At 39.9% G+C, this 19,233-nt stretch overlaps 1 protein-coding gene across 1 annotated transcript; it reads left to right on the top strand.

Annotated features, from left to right (window-relative positions):
- The first annotated feature begins 161 nt into the window (after positions 1–161).
- Positions 162–17,467, top strand: LOC124039852 (ras-related protein Rab-18). The gene is made up of 7 exons (XM_046356315.1): positions 162–355; positions 3,148–3,203; positions 9,242–9,303; positions 9,724–9,796; positions 10,552–10,670; positions 15,125–15,191; positions 16,137–17,467. Exons 1-7 carry the CDS (start codon positions 288–290, stop codon positions 16,307–16,309), a joined length of 618 nt encoding a protein of 205 aa, XP_046212271.1. The 5' UTR covers positions 162–287; the 3' UTR covers positions 16,310–17,467.
- Positions 17,468–19,233: the final 1,766 nt, after the last annotated feature.

The raw sequence follows: 19,233 nt of genomic DNA, 5'->3' as shown, positions 1-19,233 counted from the left end.
ATACTTCTAACTCGCTCCTTCCTCTCTGTGGTTTTATTTTAAACAGTACATCACATTTTGCCTGTTAATCAACTATATTGTTATGAAAATCAGTTTGATACTTAAGCAAAGTTAGATGTGTAACTTTGAAAAGAAGACTCGCTCAACATTATACCGGAAATCTACCAAGGGAAACCGGAAGTACGAGAAGTGTTGGTTGTCTTATCATTCAGCTCCCCGGCTGACAACACTTCTGGGTTGTATTTTACACCAACCCGTTGAATTGAAACTATACATAGGATAGGAAGATGGAAGACGACGTTTTGACAACACTGAAAATATTAATAATTGGAGAAAGTGGCGTTGGGAAGTCCAGGTAAGAAGGCTACATTAACCAACTGACGTTAGCTCAGTGAAGTTGTTGTAGAGCTAACTGTTAGTCGGGACGATTAGCTAGGAGCTATTGTTGTCTCGTTAAAAAATATGCCCAATAATTAAACGTCAATATTTTGTCAGTTAAGCAGAGGTTATCAACAAAGCAAAAAACTAATGTATATTAGGGGACCACAGCGAACAGGCTAATGTAACACACTTGTTTGCAATCCCACATCAGTTAGCTAACAACGTTTGCTAGCATGGCTGCGTGGAACGTTTGTGTTTAAGTGGAGAACAACTAGGGTGGCTATAATTACATATTTTCACACAGTTTGACAAAGCAAATGTGACTACTGAAGGTAGATCAATACATCAGTAAGTAATTTCACTTATTAGGAAAAGTGTCCGCGAAGTGATAAACCCTGCCTCATATGACAGCAGAGTTTAACTATAGTTATGTGTCCTGAGTGAGAGTGATAATATACGCAACAGATAATATAATTTTAATGGATGCTATGTTGGCAACATATGTTCCAAGATTTTTTTTTTGTAGAATGTTGTTATTATGCAATGGTTGGTGCCAACATGTACCAAGCTGTGTATATCTCTGGCTCTTAGACTGCTAGAAATAATTGTTATGTCTGAGTATTGTTAGTTCTTAAACTCTCCCTACAGCTCTCAGCCATTCGCTTCGCTCACGACTGCCTCATGTGAACTACAATCCCGATATATATTTTTTTATGTTTAGAATCATAGCTTGCGATATGGCTCAGCGAGAAAGAATCCTTCAAAATTAAAAAGATACTTACTGTAGCGGTTTTGCACAGATACATACATCTCTGGGTGCCTCCATCCACTGAAACTACACTTCACACACAGGTGTTAAGAGCATGCAAGATAGCTAATTAGCATAGGTGGTCTCCTCGTCTTTCGTCTATTTTCCATAAACAAGCACTGTAACATGGAGATATGGCCATGTGGGACCAAAATGGTGTGTATCAATTTAACCCCTTTTCATCTTGCTAGAATGAAAGATGAGGGTCTTAACAAAACTCTAACATCTAACATGCTCACCAGACCGCACTCGCATGTTGATTTTGTCCACCCACACCAGATGCGATCAGGACACGCAGGTTGAAATATCAAAACAAACTCTGAACCAAATATATTTATTTGGGGACAGGTCGAAAAGCATGAAACATGTATGGCAATTTAGCTAGCTATATTGTTGTTGCTAGCTAATTTGTCCAGGGATATAAACTTTGGGTTGTTATTTTACCTGAAATGCACAAGGTCCTCTACTCCGACAATTAATCCACAGATAAAAGGATAAACTGACTTCGTTTCTAGTAATCCCTCCTCCTTCAGGCTTCTTCTTTGGACTTTATATGGAGGTTGGCAACCCACTTTATGGTGCACTACCAACTGGACTGGGGTGTGGACCTCAGTTCATTTTTCAATCACCCACATGGGTATATGCTCCTAAAAACCAATGCGGAGATGGTACGTGACCTATGCTTTATTACTACAGCATGGGGACTACTGCACACAGTAGTCAGATGCCATTTTCATTCAATGCCTTTGGTCCAGACCAGACAGCCTTAATTTTCTCAAAATAATCAAGTAAATGAGTTTAATTAAAGAAATTACCGAATGTTAGATTGAAACGAAATATTCCTTCCACCTGACTGGTGAGGGAGGGTTTACTGCCTCAGACAATTAAATTCTATGATTTCAGTAAACAGTCCTCTTCTTTTTTGTAAAATACTGTTTAGTTAAGTATAGACTCTTAAAAAATCAATGCCATCTCTTGATTGAGGATACAGTAAGTCTAACTATTGGTATGAGCAATGTAAGCCAAGGCTAGTGTTTCAACTGTCTGTTTTGGGTATCTTCCTCAAACTTGTATTTTTAACTTGTTGAATTTAATAGACTCCATGCTCATATCTGTCATTGTATGTATGTATGTATGTATGTATGTATGTATGTATGTATGTATGTATGTATGTATGTATGTATGTATGTATGTATGTATGTATATTAAATTAATAAATCTCATTCTATATTTTCCCCACTCTGCCTAGGTCTTCAAATCATTAGAAATATCCCTAGCAGAGAAGAGGTTTCATTCTACCAGACAAATTGGCATGTTGCACTGCTATTATTTAGGCTAACCGCATTGCTACTGAGGTATCAGGCTACTGAGACATAAAACAATGATCAGTCATTGCTCTGACATTCTACCTGATGAAGCAATTTGTTATGAATATGGATGAAGGAAGTTAGAGTATGGTTGAATAAGAATATTTGAGCATTAGGCTATTATCTGTGTTTGGGTTGACTGGAAATAAGAAGGATTAGCTACATCATTAGCACTCTGATCCAGTTCCTAGCACTTGATTAGTGACTCACAACTGAACACTGACCCTCTGACCATGCAGCAAGTAATCTGATGTAATCTGATGTCTGATTATTGTTGTGTTGAATATGTAGGCTACTTGGGGGGGGGCTCCAAGTAGCTCCCCAGGGCAGGGCTGATTTTCATTTAGCGATATCTAGGCAAATTGGAAACCAAACACAGACTCTGTACAATACCAGTAAAAGTTCCGTTGGCTATTTGACTTTGTGGAGTTTGCCCTAATTTCAAATGTGTTATGTAGGCCTACTCTAAAAACTCTGTATAAGGGTTGACTCACATATTAAATTAAATGTTTTCTACTTATCGGCCATAGAAGAGACATGGTAAGGTTTCATCAAGTTCCCTGTTAATGTCTTTTGTTTCTTTTTTTGCAGTCTTCTCTTGAGATTCACAGATGACACATTTGACCCGGAATTAGCAGCAACAATAGGTAAGTCATTTCGTACTGTATGAAGAAAAAATAAGTTGGGTTGCCTAAAAGTTAAATAAAAAATGTATAACTTGTACTCACTAACTAGTATTCTGAATCAAAAGCATAGATAATATCACAACTATTTGAAATTTAATACTCTCTAAATTCAATAAAATGTATTTGATACGACCCGATCTACAGTGAATGAGTAATTCATCTGATGGTGAAATACATGGTTTGGGAAAAGGATAATTCTTTCTTTCCTTCACATATCTGGAAATGATATCAGAATAGCAAACAATTAGACTCTTCATAGACACCCCGATTATTATTTTCAGGTAGCCTTGAGACAGTTTACAGCCAGGAGTGACTTAATGGAAGAAGTGCAAGGCAGGCAAAAAAATCATAGCGCTATTGATTACTACTGGGATGGGGTGACATGAAAACCAACGTTGTTTTTTAAGCTTTTTTTAAACTATAATGTGATTTCTCTGAAGTTATTCTGACTGCACAATGTAGTCTTTGTTGAAACAACCATACATGCCTGTGGATTCCCAGAGAGGTAAGCATGCCTCACTCCTATTTTACTTGGCCAACTTGATATATTTGCCAAACAGATGTCCCCATAGAAGTCTAGGTACGGAACTCCCCACATTGACACAAGTCCCTTGTGATTTGTTGCTGAAAACCACTCAATTCCTGCTTATTCCTTCCTCTCTTTTTATAAAGCAGGGGTGTCAAACTAATTTCATGGAGAGCCTAGTGTCTGCAGGTTTTTGTTTTTTCCTTTCAATTAAGCCCTAGACAACCAGGTATATGGGGAGTTCCAATCAAGTACACGGGAGGAGTGAAAACCCGCAGAGACACTGCTGTCCGTAGTATGAGTTTGACAGCTGTGGTATAAAGCAACGGGGTTGTTCCGTGTCATTTCGTCAAGCATGACACCTACCATCTGATTGTTCTGAAATCACTTCTGTAGTTTAGATAAGCATTCAGTTTAACAGTTTAGCATTCCTGCAACATTATTTTTTTATTTTTTTATTTATTTATTTCACCTTTATTTAACCAGGTAGGCAAGTTGAGAACAAGTTCTCATTTACAATTGCGACTTTGATGAAATATAATTTGATCTCTGAGAAATGTAGCTAATTGATTGCACCCAAATTGGCCATTTTTAAAGAGGATTCATATAATATCCAATAAATATACTACCTAACATCTGATTTGGACCAAGAGTTAGACATGAGGAATCCAAATAAATTGTCAAAAGCCACCAATGGTCTCCCCACACCAATCCCACCCCAACAACAAGTATATGGTATCAGTTCTCTATGTCTGACAAGTAGTATGGAGCTTCGGCTCACAGTATTGTTGCTTCCTCCTATGTAATCTATAACCAGTGAATTTGGTGATGTTTTTTCCCCTGTTCAGATAAATGAGTCATTGAAGATGACAGGTTTTTCTCTCAGCCTATGGCATTACCAGGTTCTGACCACTAGATGGTGATGTTCCGGGATGATTTTTTTTAACAACCCTCGCAACGTTAAAGGGATAGTTCATCCAAATAAAAAAAGGACATTGGTATGACAGTAATCCATGCTTTGGTTTTGTTTTACGCTGTTTCAAATGCAAATCATCCTAAACTATCTAAAAATGTATCTAAAAAAATCAGGTGGTTTCATTTGTCCCCCCCCCAAGTTTTTGAGAGAATAAATACACTGCTCAAAAAAATGAAGGAAACACTAAAATAACACATCCTAGAATGAAATATTTTTATTAAATACTTTTTTCTTTACATAGTTGAATGTGCTGACAACAAAATCACACACAAAAATGATCAATGGAAATCAAATGTATCAACCCATGGAGGTCTGGATTTGGAGTCACACTCAAAATTAAAGTGGAAAACTACACTAAAGGCTGATCCAACTTTGATGTAATGTACTTAAAACAAGTCAAAATGAGGCTCAGTAGTGTGTGTGGCCTCCACGTGCCTGTATGACCTCCCTACAATGCCTGGGCATGCTCCTGATGAGGTGTCAGATGGTCTCCTGCGGGATCTCCTCCCAGACCTGGACTAAAGCATCTGCCAACTCCTGGACAGTCTGTGGTGCAACGTGGCGTTGGTGGATGGAGCGAGACATGATGTCCCAGATGGGCTCAATTGGATTCAGGTCTGGGGAACGGGCGGGCCAGTCTATAGCATCAATGCCTTCCTATTGCAGGAACTGCTGACATACTCCAGCCACATGAGGTCTAGCCTTGTCTTGCATTAGGAGGAACCCAGGGCCAACCGCACCAGCATATTGTCTCACAAGGGGTCTGAGGATCTCATCTCGGTACCTAATGGCAGTCAGGCTACCTCTGGCAAGCACGTGGAGGGCTGTGCGGCCCCCCCAAAGAAATGCCACCCCACACATTGACTGACCCACCGCCAAACCGGTCATGCTGGAGGATGTTGCAAGCAGCAGAACGTTCTCCACGGCGTCTCCAGACTCTGTCACGTGCTCAGTGTGAACCTGCTTTCATCTGTATAGAGAACACAGGGCGCCGGTGGCGGATTTGCCAATCTTGGTGTTTTCTGGCAAATGCCAACCGTCTTGCACGGTGTTGGGCTGTAAGCACAACCCCCACCTGTGGACGTCGGGCCCTCATACCACCCTCATGGAGTCTGTTTCTGACCGTTTGAGCAGACACATGCACATTTGTGGCCTGCTGGAGGTCATTTTGCAGGGCTCTGGCAGTGCTCCTCCTGCTCCTCCTTGCACAAAGGCGGAGGTAGTGGTCCTGCTGCTGGGTTGTTGCCCTCCTACGGCCTCCTCCACGTCTCCTTATGTACTGGCCTGTCTCCTGGTAGCGCCTCCATGCTCTGGACACTACGCTGACAGACACAGCAAACCTTCTTGCCACAGCTCGCATTGATGTGCCATCCTGGATGAGCTCCACTACCTGAGCCACTTGTGTGGGTTGTAGACTCCGTCTCATGCTACCACTAGAGTGAAAGCACCGCCCGCATTCAAAAGTGCCCAAAACATCAGCCAGGAAGCATAGGAACTGAGAAGTGGTCTGTGGTCACCACCTGCCGAACTGCTCCTTTATTGGGGGTGTCTTGCTAATTGTCTATAATTTCCACCTGTTGTCTATTCCATTTGCACAACAGCATGTGAAATGTATTGTCAATCAGTGTTTCTTCCTAAGTGGACAGTTTGATTTCACAGAAGTGTGATTGACTTGGAGTTACATTATGTTTAAGTGTTCCCTTAATTTTTTTGAGCAGTGTATATAAAATAAAAACACCAGTTATTTTAATTTTGGAAATCTGTTCCCAAGTATTCTGTCGAATAATAGAGAGACGCGTGATCGTATACAAATGTTTGAAATTATCATGTTTTTGTCAATTGTTATTATATTTTTATGATTCTTGCTGTGAAATTGCAGTCTATAAAGGATTTGTAATTATGTTCCGGCCCCCCGGAACATATATGAATTCTATCAATTAAAATGGACAATTTGAGTGCAATCAATTAGCTTAATTTCTCAGATCAAAATAATGTTGCAGGAATGCTAATCTTATCTAACAAAATAAACTATTTCAGAACAATCAGAGATGATGGTTCACTATAAACTTGTCATATTGTCTCTGTAGACATCTTATTTGAGAGTTGCTCTAATTTTGTGGCAGCGTGTTAAATAAATCTGTATTGGAACACATGATTTGTATTGCCCATTTGACATTAAATAGAGCCAACCAAATACAACTACCTCCTTATTATTCAACAACTACTATGGTGATGAGAAATTCAGATGAATATCTTATAAAGAGCCTAAAAGCAGAACCTCGGACACTGTTTATCTGTAATCTGGGGGAAATACTTGGCACTGCTACTGACTTGGTGCCTTTGGCGGCTGTTCACCATGTTTAGGGCCCTATAAAATCTGCATTGCGGACAAAATCCAGACATTAAAATGGAATTCAACCATATAAACAAAATGTATTGAACTTACTTAAATCAACTAAATATATTAGAATTATTAGAAATACATTAATTTGTCAAGTTAATCATTAGACAAGAACAAAATACATCAGTGACTGCGGCATTCCTGTGAAACTGCACAGGAATGCCTGTGTATGTGCCTGTGTATGTGTGCGGTGCTAATGATATCCTTCTGGTAGAGATGGAAAGGCTTTTCCATTAACCTTCTCAATTGGAATGTTAACTTCAAAGTAGCCCATGCCTACCTGTCAGAATGATGATATGATTATTTGCATTTGTTTTTCAAACCAATTACATGATCGCTACAGAAACATTGTCGCATCCCGGATTTCCCTTTATTGTCGCATCCCGCATTTCCTCTTTACTGTTGACGCTGAGACTGGTGTTTTGCGGGTACTATATAATGAAGCTGCCAGTTGAGGACTTGTGAGGCCTCTGTTTCTCAAACTAGCCATTCTAAAGTACTTGTCCTCTTGCTCAGTTGTGCACCGGGGCCTCCCACTCCTCTTTCTGTTCTGGTTAGAGCCAGTTTGCGCTGTTCTGTGAAGGGAGTAGTACACAGCGTTGTACGAGATCTTCAGTTTCTTGGCAATTTCTCGCATTTCTCAGAACAAGAATAGACTGACGAGTTTCAGAAGAAAGTTCCCTGTTTCTGGCCATTTGAGCCTGTAATCGAACCCACAAATGCTGATGCTCCAGATACTCAACTATCAACTAGTCTAAAGAGGGACCGTTTTATTGCTTCTTTAATCAGAACAACAGTTTTCAGCTGTGCTAACATAATTGCAAAAGGGTTTTCTAATGATCAATTAGCCTTTTTTAAATGATAAATTTGGATTAGCTAACACAACGTGCCATTGGAACATAGGAGTGATGGTTTCTTGATAATGGGCCTATGTAGATCTTCCATAAAAAATCAGTTTCCAGCTAAAATGGTTATTTAGAACATTAACAATGTCTAAACTATATATCTGATACATTTGATGTTATTTTAATGGACAAAAATGTGCTTTTCTTCAAAAACAAGTACATTTCTAAGTATGTGTGTGTGTATTAAAATATATATATCCTTTTATTATTTTAAACCTCCCCTAATTGGAGTAAACTAATGGATAACAACACTTAGGCATCTACTTCCAGCTTATACACTACATACATTTTACGAACACAGTATATTTTACAATATGCTGTGTGAGTAAAATGTATATAGTATGGTGAGTCAATTTTTGTGTTGATGATATAGCAATCAAATACTGCATCATGGCACTTGGTGAACTGTTGTAGTGTGTGCTAAACATCACGGCCTATAGGCCGGCAGGACTGTTTAGTGTAAATTGTCAATTGCTACGCGACTGGCGACAGAAGTGGAGCGACCCTGCTGGGCTCAGAGAAGAACGAATGGCCATGATTGACAACCTCCTGGGTCGTGGGGTGTAGGAAAATGGGAGGCTGATGTCCTTAACCCCCTCTGTTTTGGATCTTGTCTGGGGCCTGGTCCAGACAGAAACAACTCCATCCCGGTGATATGTTTTTCTTGATAAATCTTTCAGTGTGTGCTAAAACTATGGGCAATACCTCCAGCCAAACGCTTCATGCCATGTGCGCTGAAAGAAGCCATAGAAGAGATTTACTCATTGAGTGTGACGAGCACAGCGCTGTTATTTTATGTAAATGTATTTCTCGTGCCGAACGGAGGGGATTTTCAAGAATGAATCATTACACTTCTGAGCAATGTCACGTGGAGTTTTTTTGTATTTTGTTTTGTTTTTGTATTGAAAGCTGCTGTATTTGTTTGATCTTTGCATATTAAACCACATATTCCCTGTGTAGTTTTAAATCAGGACTCGCATCATAATTTAAGTGCACAAGGCTGAAACCCTGTCTTGACTAGTGGAAGGGTTAGTTTGAGTTCAGACACATATTGTGTGGTATGTAGGCCTATGAATGTTTTTGACCATTTTAAATGAATCACATAATATCATACTTCTTCTTGATTCATATTCTTGGCGTATATGACTTGTGTGATGAATCATCTGTGAAATGTTGTGTGTGTTCATGCAGGCGTTGATTTCAAAGTGAAGACCATTTCAGTGGATGGGAACAAGGCAAAGTTGGCAATATGGGTATGTATTCTTCTGAACTTAGAAATTCAGACTGGTAAGGAGCTTTTTTGGGATGCACATTCAATTGTATTGTTGTTGACAGTTCTACCTCCTTGGTGTGTGTTTTTTAAGGTTTAGTTAAAAAATGTATCACATTGCTGAATTCCCATTCCTTCCGCTTAAAATGTTGTTCACTAAATGTCCACAAGATGGCGATCATGTACAGCATTCTGAGCACCAACCATCAATGATAAATGGCAGTCAAATGTGTCTTTATACTTTAGTCCTGGTCCTGCATCACTTGTTATGCTTCTGTCCTAGTCACACCACCATATCTTCCTCCCCATGTGTCCAGAGCATGATAGCTGAGAGGGTTGTGTTTTGATGTGCCCAGAGCTGTTATGGTCCAGACTCCAGAGCTGTAATGGTTGTCTTTTGCAGGACACAGCTGGCCAGGAGCGTTTCCGAACCCTGACGCCTAGTTACTACCGGGGCGCTCAGGGAGTCATCCTGGGTGAGCAAACACCTTCATAATTCAGACGCTTTAGACTCAGTCAGCCACTGTTGGTCCGGACAGCCGCCATAAAGACAGTGATGGATTTTCATCCTGTCCTCTTCCTTGCGCTCTGGAACAGACTTTACTACTCTTAACGCTAAAGCAGACATCCTCCGAAGCACACAATGTGTGGAGGCTATGACTTAGTGGTTAACACCACGGGTGAAGTAGAGCTCCCATTCGAAATGAAAGTAGGTATCTTTTTCCTCATCCTGGAGTTGCACAATTCCCAGGTTTTCCAGAAATCATGTTTGAAAATTCCCTGTATCAGGAGGGCAAGTTAGCAGGAAATCTAGGAATCCTCCAACTAGGCTTTCTGAAAAACTGGAATTTGGGTAAAGTTACTGGGATTTTGCAACCCTACCTCATAATTTTAGTACCTATTAAGACCAGGACCAGTGTTGTAACTCACTATGTTGATACACAGGTCAGGTAGGGCTGTTACGGTCATGAAATTATGGGGAATGGTAATTGGATGACAGTAATTGGCCAGCCTGTCTTCAGTCAGCTGTTCGTTCCCCAACAGTTATGGCGGTGCCAGCCCTAAGCTTAGGCCTATTCAATTATGTAAAACATACAGATTCTGGTGTTTTTATATGTCGGGTTATTGTGGAACAGTTTGAAAGGTCAAGTGGCCCCCTCAGTGACCGTATGTCCTGCAGCCTTCTGGTGATGTTTCTGACCGAGCATCTCGTCTCTTATCTCTCCCTCAGTGTATGACGTAACACGACGGGATACTTTCACCAAGCTGGACAACTGGCTCAATGAGCTGGAGACGTACTGTACAAGGAATGACCTCGTCAAGATGCTGGTCGGGAACAAAATTGATAAGGTGAGTCTGTTTGTGTGTGTGTATATAAATACAGTGCCTTGCCGAAGTATTCACCCCCCTTGGCGTTTTTCCTATTTTGTTGCATTACAACAAATTTGGATTTCATGTAATGGACATAAAAAAAAATGTTCAAATTGGTGAAATATTATTATTATTTTTTAAATGGTTCTTGCATATGTAGTCACCCCCTTGTAATGAAGCCCCTAAATAAGATCTGGTACAATTACCTTCAGAAGTCGCATCATGTATTAAATAAAGTTCACATGATCTCAGTGTGTGTGTATATATATATATATATATACACACACACACACACACACACACACACACACACCTGTTCTGAAAGGCACCAGAGTCTGCAACCACACTTGGCAAGCGGCACAACCAAGCAAGCGGCACCATGAAAATCAAGGAGCTCTCCAAACAGGTCAGGGACAAAGTTGTGGAGAAGTACAGATCAGAGTGGATTATTTTAAAAATATCCAAAACTTTGAACATCCCACGGAACACCATTAAATCCGTTATTTAAAAAATTAAAGAATGTAGCACCACAACAAACCTGCCAAGATAGGGACGCCCACAAAAACTCACGGACTGGGCAAGGAGGGCATTAATCAGAGAGGCATTAAAAAAGACCAAAGAAAACCCTGAAGGAACTGCAAAGCTCCACATCGGAGTATCTGCCCATAGGACCACATTAAGCCGTACACTCCACAGAGCTGGGCTTTACGGAAGAGTGGCTAGAAAAAAAGCCATTGCTTAAAGAAGAAAATAAGGAAACATGTTCGGTGTTCACCAAAAGGCATGTGGGATACTCCCCAGACATATGGAAGAAGGTACTCTGGTCAGATGAGACTCAAATTTAGCTTTTTGGCCATCAAGGAAAACGCTATGTCTGGCACAATCCCAACATCCACACCTCTCATCACCCCGAGAACAACATCCCCACAGTGAAGATTGGTGGTGACAGCGTCATGCTGTGTGGATGTTTTTCATTGGCAGGGACTGGGAAACTGGTCAGAATTGAAGGAATGATGGATGGCGCTAAATACAGGGAGATTCTTGAGGGAAACCTGTTTCAGTGTTCCAGAGATTTGAGACTGGGACGGAGGTTCACCTTCCAGCAGGACAATGACCCTAAGCACACAGCTCAAGCAACACTCGAGTGGTTTAAGGGGAAACATTTAAATGTCTTGGAATGGCCTAGTCAAAACCCAGCCCTCAATTGAGAATATGTGGTATGACTTAAAGATTGCTGTACACCATCCAACTTGAAGGAGCTGGAACAGTTTTGCCTTGAAGAATGGGCAAAAATCCCAGTGGCTAGATGTGCCAAGTTTATAGAGATGTATCCCAAGAGATTTGCAGCTGTAATTGCTGCAAAAAGTGGCTCTACAAAGTATTGTCTATGGGGGGGTGAATAGTTATGCACGCTCAAGTTTTTTTTTAAATTGTCTTATTTCTTGTTTGTTTCACGAAAAAATATTTGGCATCTTCAAAGTGGTAGGCATGTTGTGTAAATCAAATGTTCCAAACCCCAATTTTAATTCCTGGTTGTAAAGGCAACAAAATAGGACAAATGCCAAGGGGGGTGAATACTTTCGTGTGTGTGTGTGGATTTACACTTCATAGAAGGAAATCAGTCAATTTAAATAAATAAATTAGGCCCTCATCTATGGATTTCACATGACTGGGCAGGCCGTGGGTCGGCCGAGCCAATCAAAATGAGGTTTTCCACACAAAAGGGCTTTATTACAGACAGAAATATTCCTCAACACCCCGGGCTCGGATACACGTACAGTTTTCTAAAACTACATTGGATTTGGTTTATGGTAGAGAAATTAACATTAAATTCTCTGGCCGTACCTCTGTTTGACATTACTGCAGTCAGCATGCCAATTGCACACTCCCTCAACTTGAGACATCTGTGCCATTTTGTTGTGTGGCAAAACTGCACATTTTAGTGGCCTTTTGTTGTCCCCAGCACAAGGTGCACCTGTGTTATGATCATGCTGTTTAATCCATTTTGATTATCTTGGCAAAGGAGAAAAGCTCACTAACAGGGATGTAAATGAATTTGTCTACAGAATTTGAGCGAAATAAGCTTCTTGTGCATATGGAACATTTCTGGAAGCTTTTATTTCAGCTCATGAAAAATAGTAACAACACATTACATGCATTTTATATTTTTGTTAAGTATAGAGTTTGTCAGATCAGAGTGGTCTGGAATCAGGGAGAAATGTGTTAGTTTATAATTTACAGGTAACAAGAGATTATGTCCTGAGAATGACAACACATACTTTATTGCATACATTATACAATTTGTGGAATGGTTTCTATTTACGTATGAGGGTAACACTTTACATTAAGTTTTTATTTTATACCTATGTAGTAATCCAGTAAATACTACAATAACAACTAGGGATGCACAATATATCGGTGAACTTATCAGAATCGGCCAATATTAGCTAAAAATGTCAATCAGTATCAGCCCGATGTTAAAAGCCGATGTCAATGCTATGGTGCATACCTATATAACGTTGGTGGCGTAATGACGCCACGTAAAATTTTGTGCAACACAATATTCTTAACCTAGCACCAGAATGTCTGCTGCGTGGATCAAGCAGTCATTTGACACATTAAGAACATTTCAGCGAGACCACTCATAGATGAAATCCGTTAAAGCCAAGTTAATGGAATTCCTTGCCCTTGACAATCAACTGTTATCTGTCGTGGGTAATGTTGGCTTCCGCTGACTGGTCAAGCACCAGTACACACTACCATGTGTGCTATTTTTCAGATGTTGCCCTACCGGAGTTACACAGTAATAGCGTCACTGCTATAAGCTTCACGACATACATACTATGGAACACCGTTTGGGTCTTTGCGTGTCAAAAAAGATACAGTAGCACTGTCAAAGCTGTACAAAAAAAGTCTGCAAACACCGGCCAGAAACGATGTGTTTACAATACCGCGTTGGTAATAACGCATCATTTGTTTGACCGCAACTTCTTGGGCAGCTAGCTTTAGCTTAGTACATAGCTAGCACCAATACAACCAGCCTGAAAACGATGACCAGTAGAAACTGCAGTCATTTTCATTATTCTTAGCAATGATTTAGGAATCCTTGTGACCTAAGTATTAGCTAGGTTGCCACTTGTTGTTCTCCTATTGAAATTGAACTTCAGTTCATGAAAATAAATAGCTAGCCAGCTACTTAGCCCAAAGCTAAGGTTATAAACAGCCAGCTAGCTTCATCTGGCTAGTGAGGCTTGACCGAACTGGTTTATGTGTTGTGAAGCTAGCCACAAGGATTAGGCCCAATAGTGGAGTTTATTTTTTATTTTTACTAATGCTACTGAAAAATATATATATTTTTATGACCAGCACTGTTGGTGCAACTTTACCAGCATTATAGCATATGTATCGATGAATCGTTGTGCCATATGAAATACAAATGTACCATTGTTGAATTTATTTCACCTTTATTTAACTAGGTAAGTCCGTTTTAAGAACAAATTCTTATTTACAATGACAGCCCAAATGACACTGGGCGAATTGTGCGTCGCCCTATGGGACTCCCAATCACGATACGGATGTGATACAGCCTGGATTCAAACCAGGGACTGTAGTGATGCTTCTTGCACTGAGATGCAGTGCCTTAGACTGCTGCATCCGTGTGTGTTAACTATTTTTTTTTTTTTATAATATGCCATTTAGCAGACGCTTTTATCCAAAGCGACTTACAGTCATGTGTGCATACATTCTACGTATGGGTGGTCCCGGGGATCGAACCCACTACCCTGGCGTTACAAGCGCCATGCTCTACCAACTGAGCTACAGAAGGACCTACACTAGAACCTACACTCAGGACCTGTACTAGAATGCTTAGAAGGCCGCAAAAAAAACATTTATATTGGTATCGTTTTTTTTCTCCAAAAATGTCATATCGGTGCATCACTAATACTACATGGGTATGTTACCAATTTGAGCTGGAATGTATTGTTAGTAATATTACCTCCCCCCATCCAGTTGTGTCCCATTAAACTGAACTGAGAGAAGAGGTCTTAGTGTGTATGTCCTCATCATATTTTAACACATCCCGAGCCCATGTGGCCCACAGCAGTGTTTTTAAAAATGTTCACATGTTCTCTCTGGGTTTAGTTCCATAAGTTTGTGTTCTTTTAAACATATAATTACATTGAAATCTATCCTGCTGCCTCTGTTGTATTCATGTCATGCTCATCTTCCACCATTATATGTCCTTGGTTGTTGTTGTTGACCCTGTAGTAATAACTTGAGTAGACATAATTTACAGTACTGTGTAGTACTAGCCTTTGTCTGTGGGACTGACTGGACTACTATGTTTCCTGTATTTCCAGCCCAGTCATATTCCCCATAGCTGACAGGTATGCCAGACAGACCTCATAAAAGATGACTATTCTTTGTTTTAGGAAAACCGCGAACTAGACAGGAACGAAGGCCTGAAGTTTGCAAGAAAACATTCCATGCTGTTTATAGGTAAGCCAGGAGCTGAGAAGATTCCCCTCTCGAACTGACCCGGGGCATGAGTTATCGTAGACAGTTATGCAGGGGAATCTGCTTTTTGGATATCTCATACTTGGATTGAAATGTTTGCCTAGTTCTATTTTTAGCTCTTTTTTTTTTTTTTTTTTGTCCTCTGTCTAAAAATTTTTCACATTGATTCATGGCCAAACCCTCCATTCTTGTCGTTAAATTTTCAGGATTTATTAGACTAAATCAATTTAATTACTTTTGAAATTAGTGTACATTTACCATGCTTTTGCCTAGATTTAGTATTACATATTTTAGATGATTTTCATATGATAACCACACACGCTATGTGTTATAGAGCAGTGAGACCAACATTGGAATAAATAATGAATCAGAACAGAGATACCTTCTACCAATCCGGAGATACGGCTGTTTTAGTAACTGCCTCAACTACTTTTTTTCTCTCCAATTTAAGAAACAATAATGTTGACCACTTTCCCAACAAGTAAGACAAACTAGTGTATGAACTATTTGTCCATGTCTTCGCTATTCCATTCAGCAATCAGAACAGAAATAACTTCTACCAATCAAGAGTTTATGGCTATTTGAGTAACAGCAATGTTAAAATATTTTATTTTAGCTAAAATAACTTCCTAATGTTGAAATTATCCAATGATGGCACAGGGGAGCACATTCTAATTAAGCAATAAGACTCTGTGCTCTGTCATGAATATAGTCACGGGTAAATGGAGTTGTTGGGCCCTATGCACAGGGGAGGCACACAAAGAATCTTCAAGAAAATGACACATTCTGGTTTCAGTATATTTTCAGCGTCTTGCGTTGCAGCTGTGGAGTTCAGTAGCTAGAGCAGATGAAGAAGCAGCCAGTCGGTGTCCTTTCTTCCTCCGCTCTCACACTACTATTTTTCTATCTCTGTCTCGTGTGGGCCAGAGGCCAGTGCGAAGACGCGAGATGGGGTGCAGTGTGCGTTTGAGGAGCTGGTTGAGAAGATCATCCAGACGCCGGGACTGTGGGAGAGCGAGACACAGGGCCGAGGAGTCCAGCTGGGCAGGCAGGACCAGACTGCAGGGGGTAGCTGTGGGGGCTACTGCTCCTTGGTGTAGACAATACATACTCACATACATATACAAAAATCACATACACACACACACTTGAAAGACGCCCTACCAAACACTAATGGCTGATGTACTTTGAAGAGGACTGTGAAGGCTGTGGTATTCGGACTACTTCCCCCATCAGCCCCTGAGGTGTGGTGTGAAGCAGGGCTGCTCCTGACCAGCACCCTAAGCTTCCTGGCTGTGATCATTCATAGGGACATTGCTGTTTGCACACTTACTGGTATCATGGCTATAATGCTTTTTATAAGTCGTCTTCCCTGTCTTTCTGTCTGTCTTTGTCCACTGACCGGAATTGAGAAAATTAATGAGTGTATGACTTGGTAATGAATAGTGAGGAAAAAAACACAATACCATCAATAGCACATGGGGGTATTATGCTTATTTAGCAAGGATTTTTTTTAAATTATCACCTGTTCTATTTCATGTTTTTGTTTTACAAATGTTCTTTGCTCTCCCCTCTTTGTAGATTCCTCCTCTTTTCTCTCCCTTAGCACTTTGTTCCTCTTTTCTCTCCCTTAACACTTTGTTCCTCTTAGCAAGGCAAGCACAACCAGAGTGGGTTGGCTGCAGAGCTGATTCTCTGGTGTATCTGCCCTGTGTGATCACGAAATCTTTGTCATCCTCCAGTGCTCACTCTTCTAACAGCTCTGTGTTTTATAGTCTTATCAGCCCAAGTCGTCTTGTATTCCCTTTCACCACTCAGTCCCACATAATGAGTCTCTCTTTTGTCCACAAACCTATTTTGTTCAAAAGTAATAGTTACGAAGTTTCTGGAATGAAGTTTTACTACTTTTATTGACTTGGACATAAAACTTTCAGCGTGTTTTTGAAGGGTTTATAAATCAAACATATTGGCAGGCACCGGGGGGTGGCTTTCCATTGTGTGTGTAATGAAAAAGGAACTGAACGAACGCTGCTGTTTTGTTTCTAGTTTGTTTAATAGCCTGTTTGGTCACAGCCCATCTGCCACTCACACAGATGATATTAGTAATATCAATGCTATAGCCTAGCTTCAGCTTTTCATAATTCATCCCTATGTGGAGTGGGAAAAAATACAAAAGGAAAAGTGTTTTATATTAAAGAATACAATGAGTCATATGGGTGTTTCCATTGAAATCTGAAATTAAAGAGGCTTAAACCCTGTACCAATGTTTTTTTGCAGTTCTCTTTCTCCATTTATACTGTTCAATCCAACTCCAAACAAAATACATTTTTCAGCATTTTGATTCATTTCTATATTTCCTGCACTTTTATTATAATTTCCCCATTGTGCCACGCAGGATGATATGGGGGGAAGATATAGGCCCAGTTAATTGGTGAACTGTTGGAGTGATGGAAATGTAATGATTATTCTAATTCTATAATTGAAATATAGTGGGCAGCACCTTGAATACATTGTTTGACATGACAAATTAATAAATCATAGGAATTATTAACAGGCTAGGAACCCAAGTGTTGGTCAGTGTTTGCAGGTGACCCTGATTTAAATGTTACATGTTTTCTAACTTAATATAGCTAGCTAGCTAACATATTCATGCTTCGCCTATTCTTCTCTGATACGATACCGTAAGCAACTTACACAAATTATTTTAGCAACACCTTGCTAAGAAAAGACAAACTAGTAGGTAGTAGTTTGCAGACAGTAAGATACACAAACTAATACTGTATAGAACGCTTGTGGAAAGCAGCATGTCAAGCAACTGCTCTCTTAAGTGATGGGGCTTGGCTTAGTGTGGTTAGCGGCATGCAGCAGATGGAGAGACAAAACGCAAGTAAAAAATAAGAGTAAACTATAAAAAATTGTGACCCGGAGTTAACAAACCAAACATAGAAATACCATTATAGAAGGTAAAAACTCAAACTGGTAAGTGCATCAATACCGGTATTAAGTCAAATACGGTATACCGCCCAGCCCTGCTTGAGGGCCAGAATGTGTTTGGGAAATGTAGTTTTGGGTGGCCATACCTATCACCTATATTTGTGGCAGGAGTGACACAGATGCCTTTACAGTGTATCTAATCAGAATATCATTATTTCTCATCCTTAATTGCATGAAAAGTCTTGTTTTATTCATGTTTAGTCTGGGAATGACTTGCAGAGACATTTGGTTTGTGTCCCAAATGGCTCCCTATTGCCTGTATAGTGCATTACTTTTGACCAAGCTGGTCACTCCTATTTCGGACACAATTGTGGACTGTATGAACCACACTTACACAACACTAGTTAGATTTACCTGCATCCAGAACCTTCCAAACAGGTTTATAGAGTATACTACATTGGGATATTATGTAATCTATTTGTCCTGAACTAATGTAATATATAATAATAATAATATATACCATTTAGCAGACGCTTTTATCCAAAGCGACTTACAGTCATGTGTGCATACATTCTACGTATGGGTGGTCCCGGGGATCGAACCCACTACCCTGGCGTTACAAGCGCCATGCTCTACCAACTGAGCTACAGAAGGACCATGTCTGCTTTATGATTGAATCAGACTAACTCTTGAACTCTGTTTTGTTTTTTTGCTTATGTGACAGCATATAGACACATTGTAAATGAATGTGTCTACTTAGGAATTCTATCAAAAATAATTCCTGTATGGATTGTACAATTTTTAATGTATCCATATTACAATTATAAAACCACACTGTATTATGTGAATAAAATGCTTTTTAAAGGATTCTGAAGTTAATGCTTATTCCTGCCCGAGCTAAGAAGCCTTTGCCTATTGTAAAACAAAGTGCCAGATCCTATTAACTTAATATAAATCTTCACACAGTAATTGTACTTTACCTCATCCAAGAAGTCGTCGTGGAAAACGACCTAGACTACTTACCATGTTGGACTTGGAAATGTCATCATTTGGTGAGAGGAAGTTTTTTTTCTTACCCGTTTCATTTTTT

This window comes from Oncorhynchus gorbuscha, linkage group LG07, assembly GCF_021184085.1.
Source record: "Oncorhynchus gorbuscha isolate QuinsamMale2020 ecotype Even-year linkage group LG07, OgorEven_v1.0, whole genome shotgun sequence".
Taxonomy (NCBI): domain Eukaryota; kingdom Metazoa; phylum Chordata; class Actinopteri; order Salmoniformes; family Salmonidae; genus Oncorhynchus; species Oncorhynchus gorbuscha.
This window is presented reverse-complemented; position numbering and strand designations above follow the sequence as displayed.

Excerpts from the sequence above, each read along its gene's own strand:
- LOC124039852 (XM_046356315.1), top strand. The coding sequence starts at position 288 with ATGGAAGACGACGTTTTGACAACACTGAAAATATTAATAATTGGAGAA. Across the intron at positions 356-3,147 it reads AGTGGCGTTGGGAAGTCCAG|TCTTCTCTTGAGATTCACAG; the intron begins GTAAGAAGGCTA and ends CTTTTTTTGCAG. Across the intron at positions 9,304-9,723 it reads AGGCAAAGTTGGCAATATGG|GACACAGCTGGCCAGGAGCG; the intron begins GTATGTATTCTT and ends TGTCTTTTGCAG.